This window comes from Barbus barbus, assembly GCF_936440315.1.
Source record: "Barbus barbus genome assembly, chromosome: 13".
Taxonomy (NCBI): domain Eukaryota; kingdom Metazoa; phylum Chordata; class Actinopteri; order Cypriniformes; family Cyprinidae; genus Barbus; species Barbus barbus.
This window is the reverse complement of record NC_136741.1, coordinates 13689914-13703935: the sequence shown is the minus strand read 5'-3', so window position 1 is coordinate 13703935 and position 14022 is coordinate 13689914. Positions and strand designations below refer to the sequence as shown.

Sequence of the window (14022 nt, the reverse complement as noted above, 5' to 3'; positions counted from 1 at the left end):
TTTCCCACAATATTGCCGTTTTTATACTTTAATGAAATAAATGCAGTCTTGGTAAGAGACCGTATTAAAAACCCCACCCAAATTTCTGAGCTGTATATGGAGTAAATGTTAAATGGAAATCATTTTAGTTTTCAAGGCTATGCTATATTCTTTTTGTATTTCAAGTTTGTCTGACGTGTAAGGTTTTGTCCATTCTGTGAAGTTTTGTGCCATTATTAGGTGGTTTGGTTCATTTAAAGCATTATATTAGATTAATTGAAATCACAAACGTTGGTATATTCGTTTTTGAAATAGTTGAGAAATTTCTAAATCAATGTTAAGTGACGCCTTCATAAACGCACCCTTATTATAATATTAGGTTCCATCCTATTTATTTAAATAATCATCGAGCTGTAATGAATAAAACGTAAATACCTATGCCCGAAAGTTATTTGAATCTCTTTGTCTTTAATGATCATTTATGTTTCCCAGTTATGAGTTAGTAAATCTGTAGCCTACATTATGAATATCGCATGAGCTCTAGGCGGAGCTTAAGGTCTCGGAAATCATTATTTTAATGCGCCATGATGAGGCACAGTATTTTTTATTGTTGTATCCAAGGTAAACTGTCCAATATCAGCTACACCTCACCTACACTGCGATCGCGACAGAAACCCGAGCTCTCCCGTGATCGATGTTATTACCGGACGCGTTCGCGAGAGTGCGGTCTGTGAGTACGCGGTGGGCCCAGACAGCTGCCTGGACTATAATGGGAGGGAGCCTTCTAGTTGTGTCAGTGTAGATGGGGCGTAATGGTTCAGTCCGAGGTGCGAACACCTTTGGGACTGAGCATCTCTTCAGTGACTGTCATGCATAAGCGTGACTCCGTAGCGTCTACACAGGGATGAGGGATCCTCCCCGGTCAGGATGCGCTCGTTGACGGCGCGACGGAGCTATTAAGATGCGCTGAGTAAACAAATCAATACAAGCCGCGATCAACAAGCGTATTCCCGCAGTAATGTAAAGATGGCGAGACTGCTTCATAACTTGCTGTTGTTGACAGTCGGGCTGACGCTGAAGATCAGAGTTATGGGATACTGGTCTCTCATCTATGGATATTGCGCGCTATGCACGGGCGTAGCGCTGCTCAAACTTGGCTGGAATATCATCCTTAGACCGTCAACAACCTTTCAGTGGACGGTTCGTGAGACACCCCCTGCGTGCCTGAATGACACGTCCTTGGGAACCCACTGTTATGTTAGAATCAAGGTAAGAGATCGGTGGAAGATGGATGGATGGTTGACAGTAGCCTATATGAAAGCATATAGGCTACTTAAATATAACTCTGCTTTTTTTAATGCTCAGATGTTACTCTTTCACTTTTTTTCTTTGAAATGTGAACTTTGCATCAGCTGTTTCTCTCAGATTCTTGAGAAACAAAGGAGACGATTGCTGAGTGACTATAAACATAAATGCAGGTAGCTCACATAGCCTAATTTCATCTTGAAAGAATTTGATGACAAATAGCCTATTAGTGCACTAAGATGTTATCTCGCCAAACCTGAGAACAATGTTGAGATTGTTGAGGAGATGCATTAAATCACTTGGTGTTTCACTAGAAGCAGAAGATCAAGTAAAAGTAGGCGATCAATTTGAACTCATTTTAGCCTCATTGGTGTCTAAGAGAAAAATGAAATGCATAGATCACCCAAAATGAAAATTCTCTCATAATTTTACTCTTCCTCGTGCCATTCCAAACGTTCTTGCTTGCTTTCTGTAAAAGAAGATTTACATTTATGCTTTGGCAGATGTTTTTATTCAAAGCGACTTACATTGCTTTCCCTGGGAATTGAACCCATGACCTTGGTAGCATAACACAATGCTTTATAGGAATGGGAAAGCCCTAAAGATATTTAAGGAAATGTTTTTTGGAGGAATGCAAGCCAGCGGTAACTCCTTTGTGTTCAGCACAAGAAAGAAAGTCATACAGATTTGAAACGTGAGGGTAATATGATTTTGTTTGGGTGAGCTATGTTTTTTCTTAAGGGAACTACCCCTTTAAAGAGGTCTCATTTGTGATTTTTCTTTCCCATGGGGTTGCTCCCAGAAGCAAGTAGTTTCCATCAATGAGCATGAACTGAGCAATGTCCTGCAGCAGACAGAGTAATCAGTTTCCCTCAAAATCATAGTTATTGCCTGGACTTCGCTGTCCACTTGAGTGGTGCTGAAAACAGCTTAGGCAATCTCAGGATAGATGTGATGTGTATATACCTGCAGAGTTTTGAACATAACGTTCAAACATTAGGTATTCTGAATCTACACTTTTTCTGTAGCATCCTTCGAAGTCTCAGACTTGAAAACAGCCACTTTAAGTTTTGTTCCTGAGTATATAACTGTTTTGTGACGTGGGATATACAAATGTTTCTAAAGAAAAATATCGTAAAAGTCTCTGCAACTGCTGGAATTGAGGGATTTGGTAAAAAGAAAAAAAAACTGGCATCAACTGTGATCTGAAAGTAAAATAGCAAGTGACCTTGAGGAAATAAACTCATCTTTTCACGCCTAGTGAAAAACATTACATATTATTAGATATTTTTTGAGGTGAGATGTTTTCCACCCCTACAACTTGTTTGTATTCAAAAGGAAAATTTTGCATTGCAAACAATGTTCTCGAAATATCCAGACAACCCGAGGATACTATCACATGCAATTTGATGCAGGCTGTCTTTTAACAGGGTATGAATTTTCCCATAAATGTCAATGGAAGATATGGCTTCAATATTAGCTGAAGCCTGCAGACACGACTCCCTCTCTCTGGTGCATTTTATAGCTCTATCAAGCAGAGAGTGATGTGAGAAGGGATTTTACATCAGGATGGACAGGCCCTTGTGATTAAAGAGAACGGACTGCTTTTATCATATCCCCTGTTTATGGTGAAGAATAACTGCTTCTGGTCTCTGTATGGTTTTAGGAGTCTGGACTCAGATTTCACTATGTTGCTGCTGGAGAACGAGGAAAGCCACTTATGCTGTTTCTGCATGGATTCCCTGAGTTTTGGTAAGACTCAAACACACTCGCACACACAAGGGAAACACTTCTCTACTGGGATGCTGCCAGGCACAGATCGGAAATATGTTGTTGTGGAATCAGTCCACAAATTTACACATGGAGTCATAGATAATATTTGAGACTCAAACCTTCCCCATCAACACAACTCTTCAGTCAGAGTCAGAGATGTGTGTATTATTGTTATGAAATGTAAAATGGGCGATATAATGTATCACACAGTTCTGAAATGTGATATGGAGTGTCGTGACATTCGGACTGTCTTGGGACCAGTGAAGCTGTCGTTTCAGTGAGCTGCCAGACTGCAGAACTGCGATCAGGACAGGACTGTGCCTAATTAATGTGGCATGGCTCCTTTCTGCTTCACTGGCCAATCTACTGCTCCAGAATCAGTGATGAACTCTTGGACAAGTAGAGGAGACCTGGAGGACGCTCTTTTCTTCTGGCTTCTGCTCCACTTTAGTTTGGTGCATTCAAAAAGTGCAAGTCAAAGATTTCTCTGACTGCTGAGCAATAGAGAAACGTGGAGGATGTGTGTGTGTGTGTGTGTGTGTGTGTGCTAATTTAATGCTCATCTATATTCTAACATATTGGGTTTGGGTCCTTAGAGCCTCTGCTGCACTGACTCATCAGAATCATATTAGGCTTCCTTCTGCTTGTCCTCAACTTTCTTTCTCTCTCTTTCTTCTCATTCTTTAAAGACACAATCGCTAGTTAGGAAATACTATCACTGTGGTAGAGTTTACTAATACAATTCAACTAAAATGCATATGTCGAATCATTGGGTACTCCATAAAAGTGTTTTTTCCTTTTCAGTTAAAGCGCTAGCCAGTGGCACAATCAGATTTTTGCCAAAATATATTTCAGTGCAAATCATTATAATTTGTATCATTATTGTAGATAAAAAATTGTTGCAGAAATCATCCATTCCGGTGTCTAAATTTTGTCAGTCCAAAAAGAATAGTAAAAAAAAAGTCCTTCATTCATTCATTTTTATTGACTTTTCCATGGTTTTCAACCTTGCCATGGTTCTATACCATCTTAGGAATAAAATAAAAAAAGGTAACACTTTATTTTAAGGTGTCCTTGTTACACGTTACATGTACTTACTATTATAATAAATAATAAATAAATAATGCATAATTACATGCAAGTAACCCTAAACCAAACCCTAATCATAACCGTACCCATATAGTAAGTGCATGTAGTTAATTAATATTACTCAGTTCTTAAATGTGTAACCAAAAAAATAAAAAAACAATGTAGAACAGAGCTGATCTAAATTGAACAAAAATGTGTTCCATGTGTAACCTGTAGAATTAATTTGAAATATTTATCAAAGATCTACCCCTTGTTTTGCCAGGTTCTCCTGGCGTCACCAGCTGAGGGAATTTAAGAGCGAGTTCCGTGTTGTTGCTGTGGATATGCGAGGCTACGGGGAATCTGACCTGCCCTCCTCCACTGAAAGCTACAGACTAGACTACCTTGTCGCTGACATCAAGGACATTGTGGAGTATCTGGGTAAGAACAGACTGCCTCTATTATCTCAACCCTATTTCCATTTCACATTCCAGCCTGTCTAGAGGTTTTGATAAGGCTGTTGTAGTGGTGAATGCTAATGTAGCACTTTTCCCAATAGTCTGTAATGTGAAGGTGACCCCTTCACAGATGCCCTTGGCTTTTTAGATTTGTATTGTCAGTTTAGGCTGCTTGAAATGAAGTCTAATTGTCTGCCTCTAGATTTCAAATGAGACACAATCACTAGTTGAGCTATGCTACAATGTGACTCAAGGACAAGTGTAGATGAACACTGTATATCATGTCGTAGTTAAAATCATCTGCCTGCTTGCACAGAGTGGCATGTGTGTAAGCGGCTGGCGGTGTATTGTGACAGGCCGTCAATGACACATTATTAGGATTCATGATGGTGTCTTGCTCCAGGGTCTCAGCTCCTTGACATTGGAATCACTCTATTGCAGACGGTGGAAACTTCCACCCTGGCTCACAGCAATGGTGTCATTCATCCTGAGTCAGTCCTTGATATGACACTAAATGAACTGCAGCATGATATTATTATTGCAAAAGAAGACGACTTACACTCAAACCAGTGTAAACAGTAGTTACTGTGCAGTAAAATGCAAGGCTCAACATAATATAATTATTTTCTGTTATATATTGTTGAATAAAATTAATTCTTGAGATTAAACAGAAACAGTTCTGATTTTGAAGTTTACTTAAGTGGCTTTCTGTACCATTTTTTATATTATTTTATTTGTTTTGTATGGCACCCTGAACATGACATGCAGGGACAAGATGAACAAGATAAAGTGGCCATGAATTAATAATTAGTTTATTAATAGGATTGGAAAATGACGCAAGTCAAACTCAAACTCATATTGTCCAAATGTGTCTAACTACTATGCCACAGTTCCAACTTAAAACTTAATGTTGAATGTGAATTAAAAATTCTGACATTTAAATGGAAAATTATGGAGCTCTGCACATGACGGGAAAAAGTAATTTGTGTTTTAAAAATATGTTTAAATAGTGGCTACATCGTACTCATAAATTTCCTCATTTTAATTTAGTTAAAACATGGCAGTGTTTGAACTAATATGAGGAAACAAATTCATAAAAAGTGGCCATGGATTAATAAGTGGGAACTAATTTCTTTTTTTTTTTCTTCGCATGTCATATGCGAATTAAAGGTCAAAATTTTACCTCAACTCTTCCCTGCCATTGACAGAATTTTCCATTATTTACGAGATGGAATTGTTCAGTTTTCCATGTTCTGGCTTTCCAGTTTCCATCACATCTGAAAGATTACTGAATGTCTGGATCAAAACACAGTGGAAAAAGCAAAGACAGGAGTTTGCATATGTAAGCAGCTGCATATGTAAAATAACGTGATCATCAACTGCTGGCTTTTAAAGTACCCTTATTATAGATTTTTGAAAATGACCTTTTCATGCAGTGTGTAACACAGCTCTAAGTGAATGAAAATATCCAGCAAAGGTTTAAATCTGAAAGTGCACTGTGTATAAAGTTATTGTCTCTCAAAAGAAAGAGTCGACTCTGAATCATTGAAAAACAAATCCCAAACCGTTTCATGTTGACGTCAGCATGAAACATTAACATATTGCCCGCCCACTTGTTGCGCGCGTAGACCTGGGAAAACTTGATTTTCGCGTTGGTCTGAATGAAAATGCAAATTCATTCTTTGCCACTAGGTGCCGCTTTTGGAGCAAAATAGCTGCTTTAAATGAAATCGACCAAAGGGACCAATCACCGCAGATAAGCGTCATGCAAAGGAGGGGTTTAGAAAAAATAAATCATTGAGCGAATCGTTTGGGAGTCGTTGAGCAAATAAGGTAAAAATAAATGCATATTATAAGAAAATGAAAGTGTTCTTTTGACCTTGCATGCATGTTAACCTGTTGTTGGGGACTCCCAGAACCAAAATATGAACCTTTCATAACCCATAATAGGGGCACTTTAAAAAAATACATAAAAAAATAAACGGTTGGAACAGTGGTTAGACACATTGTGCTATGGTGCTTATTTGGAAAATATGAGTTTGAGTTTGGCTTGCGTCATTTCTTGATCCTGTTCCCTCTGTATTTGCTACAATTTTACTGTCTTGTCTCTCACTTTCCCTATTAATTGTGTAGCATGCATACATAGCACAACAAACACAAACATGCCAGCTTCCTCCTTCTGATCCTCTCCTCAGGATACAACAGATGTTTTCTCGTGGGGCATGACTGGGGTGGCATCATCGCATGGCTCTGTGCAATTCACTACCCTGAAATGGTGACAAAACTCATAGTGCTGAACAGCCCTCACCCCTGTGTGTTCACTGGTAAGTGCCCTAAACATCTGACAACCAAATTTCCTGTTCTATCATGCCTGCCCCAGAGACTCTGTTTTGGTTTTAGGGATCATTAGTATTATCTGCATCATTCACAATGACATATTGTGGTTAGGCCCAGGGAATCATGGGGCTTTGCCCTCCATCTGTCTCGTGCGCTCCAGCCTGGAGGAGGAGGTAATTACAGGCAGACTTCTGGCAGAGACACGGGACCCTCTTCTAATAACACCTGACGAGAGTGACACGTACACGACTACACCTTTTGCTTTTCCTGTTCTTTTGAAATGTATCTCTGCTTAATGGGCTGTCTTCCGTTTTAACCCTCTATCGCATGTGTTATGAAACATGTTTTGATTCAATTTTCTTACATAACATGGATCTCATTACTGAAATCAAAAAGGTATGTTGCCTGGAAACAACACTGTGAAAAAAAAAATATCAAACACTGATAATAAAACTAAGATTGGGGAGAAAAACTGTAATACAAGGAAAGTAGACATTCTTTATATTCATTGCAATCATGTCCTATCCAGTGTTGCACATTTTCTTATAGGCAACAAACACATTTATTAGCATGCAGATAATGTATAAGACTATAAATGTTTTAGAGTTAGGTTTATTGACTTAAAAGTGAATCAATCAATAAAATCAACAAAATTAGCTTTTCTGAGGGCAGTTCTCCTGAACAAAAATGTGTCCCATGCTAGATTTTAAATGACTTTAAAACGACTGCCAGGATGTACAGTAGTGTGACCAAAAAATCTTTATCTCTTCATTATTAACCATTTTATTGCCAATTTATATGTGAGTCATGTGCTTAAAAGTGAAGCAAATAGGTTTGTTACCTTGGGGCCACACCGTACAATGTTGGGTTAAGTTTCCTTTTGCTGTCTCCCTTCTCTGTCCAGATTATGCCCTTCATCACCCCAGTCAGATGCTCAAGTCAAGTTACTTCTTTTTTTTCCAGTTGCCATATTTCCCAGAGCTAATGCTCTCCATCAATGATTTCAAGGTGAGCTTGACTCAATATACTACAATTTTTAAAGAAATTAGTACTTTTATTCAGTGAAGATGCAAGAAATTGATCAGAAGTGACAGTCTAGGCTTTTACATTGTTACTAAAAAATAAAAAAATAAATTATGTTCTTTTGAATTTTCTATTCATTAAACATCAACAACACACATGATAATAAAAAGAAATGTTTCTCCAAATCAACATATTAGAATGATTTCTGAAAATTGGAGTAATGGCTGCTAAAAATTCAGTTTTCAGGAATTACATTTTAAAATCTATTAAAATAGAAAAGAGTTATTTTAAATAGTAATATTTCAAAATATTACTGTTTTTACTATATTTTTGGTGGGCATAAGAGACTACTTTTAAAATCTTAGCAACAATGTATATACTTTTGTTACCTACTGTATTTAAAGAATTAAAGACATGAATGTACATATGCATAAACTAAAAAAATACTTAATTACTAGAATGTGGAATGATAACATCATCCTCTCTTGTTTTAATTACCCATCATTTTACATAACTGACCAGCTTTTGAGTCCAGCATGTGAATTTGTTTGTGTAAGAATTATGAAAACAGAGTGAATCATTAGGCCAAGATTATCCATCTGTCTTCAGCACACACAGCTTAGTCATTATGAACCAGCTCTGGATAGACACTCATTTTAGTGTGCCGATTACTTTATGCTTATTATGCATTCTAATTGCCCAGCTATAGTAAGTACTATTGTTGAAATACAGTATATTTAAATAATCCAGCATGAAGCATGAAGGACATTTATGACAGTCAAGTAAAATTATAACTTGTTCGCTATTTGTAAAATGAAACATTTTTATTTTGCATATCATGTATAAAATTAATGTTTTTCTTTTTAGTTTTATTTTGAGGGACCAGATTGAATTATGGAACCCACTTTATATAAAGTGTCTTTTATTTAAATTTGATGCAGTGCACTTATTGTATATGTTTAAAAATGCCTGTAACTACGTCTGTAATCTTCAGTTACATCTTGATTACATTGTATATTGTACCTAACAATGTATGTACAGTGGGGATCGAAAGTTTGGGAACCCCTTGCAGAATCTGTGAAAATGTGGATAATTTTACCAAAATAAGAGAGATCATACAAAATGCATGTTATTTTTTATTTAGTACTGTCCTGAGTAATATATTTTCCATAAAAGATGTTTACATATAGTCCACAAGACAAAAAAATAGCTGAAATTATTAAAATAACCACATTCAAAAGTTTGGGAACCCTTGGTTCTTAATACTGTGTGTGGTTACCTGGATGATCTACGACTGTTTTTTTGTTTTGTGATGGTTGTTCATGAGTCCCTTGTTTGTTCTGAACAGTTCAACTGAGCACTGTTAGTGTTACCCTTTCCAGCAGTAACTGTATGATTTTGAGATCCACCTTTTCACGCTGAGGATGATTGAGGGACTCAAACACAACAATTAAAAAAGGTTCAAACATCCACTGATGCTCCAGAAGGAAACACGATGCATTAAGAGCCGGGGGGTGAAAACTTTTTGAATTTGAAGATCAAGGTAAATTGTACTTCATTTGTCTTCCAGGAAACATGCAAGTATCTTCTGTCGCGTCATAAGGGCAGTACTAAATGGAAAAATATGATATTTCAACAAAATAAGAAAAATTTGGACATCTTCATCCTGTTCAAAAGTTTTCACCCCCCGGTTCTTAATGCATTGTGTTTCCTTCTGGAGCATCAGTGGATGTTTGAACCTTTTTTAATTGTTGTGTTTGAGTCCCTCAATCATCCTCAGCGTGAAAAGGTGGATCTCAAAATCGTACAGTTACTGCTGGAAAGGGTTCAAATATGCAAAAGTTTGCTGGAAAACTGAAGATTCTGCAGGACCTGGAGGATTTTTCTGAAGAACAGTGCTCAGTTGAACTGTTCAGAACAAACAAGGGACTCATGAACAACATCACAAAACAAAAAAACAGTCGTAGATCATCCAGGTAACCACACACAGTATTAAGAACCAAGGGTGCATGCCACTGTATTTATTTAGACATAGTGGTTAAAGACATCTAATATATAATAGTACCGAATTCTTCAAGCTCATTCTGTTTTTTAATGTGGATTTACAGGCGCTGAAGAGTCTATTTACCAGCCGCAGCACAGGCATCAGTTGCAAGGACCACTGGCTCACCACAGAAGACCTCGAAGCATACCTGCATGCCCTCTCACAGCCAGGGGCCCTTACTGGGGCCCTTAATTACTTCAGAAATGTCTTCAGGTACCTGTGTGTCTCATTTAAAATCTGTGTATTTTTTTATACAGCTTTGTTGGTGTCTTGAATCCCCAAAAAAAGCTGCTTAGCTAATTTGACAGAAAATATCGCCCTCTAGTGTCTTAAATGGATATTTATGTTTATTTAATATTATATATTTAGCAACTTTTTGAGAAGTAGCTGATACTTCTGAAGAAGCTGTTTGCTTCTGCTATTGCAGCAGTAATGCTTATAACACATTTGTTTTATCGCTTATAAAGAAAAAAGTGATGTATGTATTTCAAAATATTATGGACATAACATCAAAGAAATCTATCACATCATGACTTAGTCAGACAAGATGAGAACTAAATTCATAAGTGCATGTGTCCCTGTCAAGATGGAGAGAGATTGATTTCATGCTCTCTGAGCTGTGCACGAACAGCCGTTAATTCACTGCCTATGCTGTAAAGATATTCTTTCAGAATGAGTTCATGAGAATGCTGGGTGTCTCTGAGAATATTAAATGATTAAAAGGGATATTTCAGTTAATTTTTTCATATACTCCAAGCAATTGTGGACACCCTGGTATAAATACTCTGCTTTAATTTGCTTGCGGAGTGCATGTGTTAGGAGCATGTGAGATGTGCATGCATGACTGAGCCCTCCATCTGCTCCTGCAGCACACTTTGATTATGTCTCAGGGCAGAGCTGCGCTGACTGTCTCTGTGCGTGTGTGTGCACGAGTGGGGGGGGGTGTAGGTGTGCAGGTGGGTGTGTGTAGGAGGGCGCTGACATAACAGTTTCTACAGAAACTAGGTACACATAAGTCCATATCAGAACTGAGGAGAGGAGGGTGTCCAAACCTTTTAACATGTTCTAACATCTGTTCAACTAACTTGTCTGTCAATAATGGAGTTTTTAGGGCTGTCAGAGAGAAATATTATAGAAACAAAAAGATTTACTTGTATTTTTGTTAGCACCGTCAATGAATTATATTCATTGTGAGAAACAGTACACAAAAATTTAACTGAATAAGACTGCTATGCATCATCTAAAAGTGGGTAGAAGAAGGTACATCTATGTAAAGTTAATATTGGTTTCAGTGCAGTAATAAAAAAAAGTTAATATATTTTTTTTTTATTAGTTGTTTAGTTAAATATTTTCTTAAACAACCTTTTCATAGTGATGGATGTCGTAATTAAATATTTGTATGGATTTCTATATTTCCCGACCAGATATCTGTATTTTCCAACCCATGTAAATTGTAAAATGGCCTCTCAACCAGGTTCCTAAACAGCAACATGCCAGTACAAATTTCATTTTGCTAGTATTTTAAACTGTTATTTGCCAGCTAATGCGATTATGAAATCGCAATGCTAGCAATTTAATTATATCTATAGTCTGACAAGGAATGTGTTTCTGAGTGAAGCATGGCAGCAGTGTTGGGGGTAACACATTACAAGAAACGTGAGTTATGTAATGTGATTACTTTTTTAAGTAACTAGTAAAGTAACGCATAACTTTTTAATTTAGAAGGAAATATCTGAGTTACTTTTTCAAATAAGTAATGCCAGCTACTTTGTTTCCCATGTCTTGACTGACAGCTCTCGTGTTGCCATGTTGAGAGAAATTGTGAGTAAGTGCAGAGGGGTTGTGTGCGCTGTGTGAAAAGGATGCTTACTGTAGTTCTAGACTAAATATGAACATGTATTTACTCATCTCACCTGCACAAAAACAGATTCAGTGTTCCTCAAAATGAATAAAAACAGTCAAATGCAAACTCAGAATGTTATACAAATCTGCAATAATTAAATATGTTAAATAAGACAAATATAATTTATGTAATTAATCCCATTTATTAACTAATGTCTTTGCTACTGACCTTCAATGATCTAATTCAACCATACTAAGCAAAAATTGCCCATTTGTGTTTCATTTGTGTTATTGCCGAATAGTGTTGAACTTTCTTCTCCTGCGTCGTACTCTTCATGCAATTTGTTTGAGCTGCGCCCTCTACTGTACAGACATGCATTTACATTTCCTTCAGCCTGGGCATATTCATTTGACTTTTGCAGTAAATTGTTACAGTAAATTCTTTGTATGTTAAGCATATTTGGCCAATAAAAGCTGAACTGAATTAAATTTTGTTGTGAAAGGATTTTACATTTGTAAAAGAAGATTTGTTTATATTAAAAACAAACAAGCCCTGCCTAGATTTAAAAAGTAGCTCAAAAGTACCGTAACGGATTACCTTCCATAAAAAGCAACTGAGTAACGTAATTAGTTACTTTTTTAACGCAATATTGTAATGCATTACTTTTAAAAGTAACCTTCCCCAACACTGCATGGCATGATCCAGTGTTTTCAGTGTCTCAGAATGACTCAGTTCACAAGAAATAAATCCTAACTGTAAACTAAAAATATAATGTTCATTCAATGCTTTACTCGTCTACAACAATAATATAATATATTCATTGGCAAGATTTGTTCAGCAATTATTTGAGAAATTTTGAATCAGCCTTAATTTTAGTATTATTTGTATTCTGCAGTGTCCTCCCACTGAGTCAGAGTGAGGTGAAGGCTCCTGTATTGCTGCTGTGGGGAGAGCGAGATGCCTTTCTGGAGCAGGACATGGCCGAGGCCTGCCGCCTGTACATCAGAAACCATTTCCGCCTCAACATCATCTCTGGAGCCAGTCACTGGCTTCAACAAGACCAGCCCGACATCGTCAACACACTCATATGGACTTTCATTAAGGAGGGAGAAGGCCGGAAAAACTACAGGAACTTATAATGGGTCCTTGTCCCTCTGAGCTCGCCTGAAGAGGGGACCAGGGAAATGCCTGAAATGATAAATGCAATCACATCTAAGATATAGAAACAAATCAAACTTCAGTGATGCGGAAAAAGAACAAAAGCACATTTTAATCGGAGGGATTGCATAGTGTGTTTAATCTATTTTTTTCAAGTTTGCACATGACATTCGCCTTAAGGTTTCTTGGTGACAGTGTTTAAAAGTGTGTTGCAAAATATCTGTGAGTAAGTTGTATTGTGTGGTGCCTTTCGACATACCATTTTGCAGCATAAAAGATGTGCCATGTCTTTTTGAGACTGAGCTGTGGGGTTGTCAGTCGTTTGTATCACTGGGTTTGCTACTCTCTGCACTCTCTGTCTTATGGGAGTCCTAAACCCCTCCACCTCTTTATCAGGTAGTGTTGTCTTAGTGGAATATATTCTTTTTTGTATCTTTGAATATATTTGGCTTAAACGTTTGAGAATGTCATTATTTTGATCTTCCTGTATGATAAAACAAAGTGATGTTTCAATATTGTACACTTTTTTGTATTTTCTCCTAAACACTGCATCTAAGACAGTAGAACCAGCTCTGCACCATTTTGATTTTCTAAGCAAATAAATAATCGCATAAACTCACTGACTTGAATTCATAATTTGCTCTACTGCTCTCTCTGTTCATATACAAGAAGGTTCTGCAAAGTTAGTATAAATTTAAAACATTTTTTAAACAACAGTTTTTGATATTGTGCATTAAATAAGATGCGTGCAAATTTGAAGATATGTGGAACATTTGAAGTTTGAATAAATGGCAAATTTTCATTTCAAATAAAGTAACGGACAAAGGGAAGAAATAAATGTTATTAATTTAATACTTATTTTAACATTGGGACGAGGTCAATAAGTATCTTCACACAGAATTAAATTCATGTAAATTATATTTTATGTAAAAAAAAAAAACTTTCACACTCACGCTTTGTAATTTGATTACTGGTAACACTTTAAAATATAAATAATTAAATAAAATAAGTTAACTACATTAGTTAACTAAGTA

General features: G+C 36.8%; 1 protein-coding gene across 2 annotated transcripts; it reads left to right on the top strand.

Moving 5' to 3' along the window:
• The first annotated feature begins 521 nt into the window (after window positions 1-521).
• On the top strand, window positions 522-13608 carry LOC306878846 (epoxide hydrolase 4-like). 2 transcript variants are annotated; one of them, XM_079431410.1, is made up of 7 exons: window positions 522-1248; window positions 2951-3036; window positions 4409-4566; window positions 6779-6907; window positions 7825-7928; window positions 10052-10200; window positions 12726-13608. In XM_079431410.1, the coding sequence occupies exons 1-7, from the start codon at window positions 1006-1008 to the stop codon at window positions 12967-12969; spliced, it is 1113 nt and encodes a 370-aa protein (XP_079287536.1). In that variant the 5' UTR covers window positions 522-1005; the 3' UTR covers window positions 12970-13608. The 2 variants fall into 2 exon arrangements, with proteins under 2 accessions (XP_079287536.1, XP_079287537.1); XM_079431411.1 differs by lacking the exon at window positions 6779-6907 and having other exon boundaries at window positions 766-1248.
• Window positions 13609-14022: the final 414 nt, after the last annotated feature.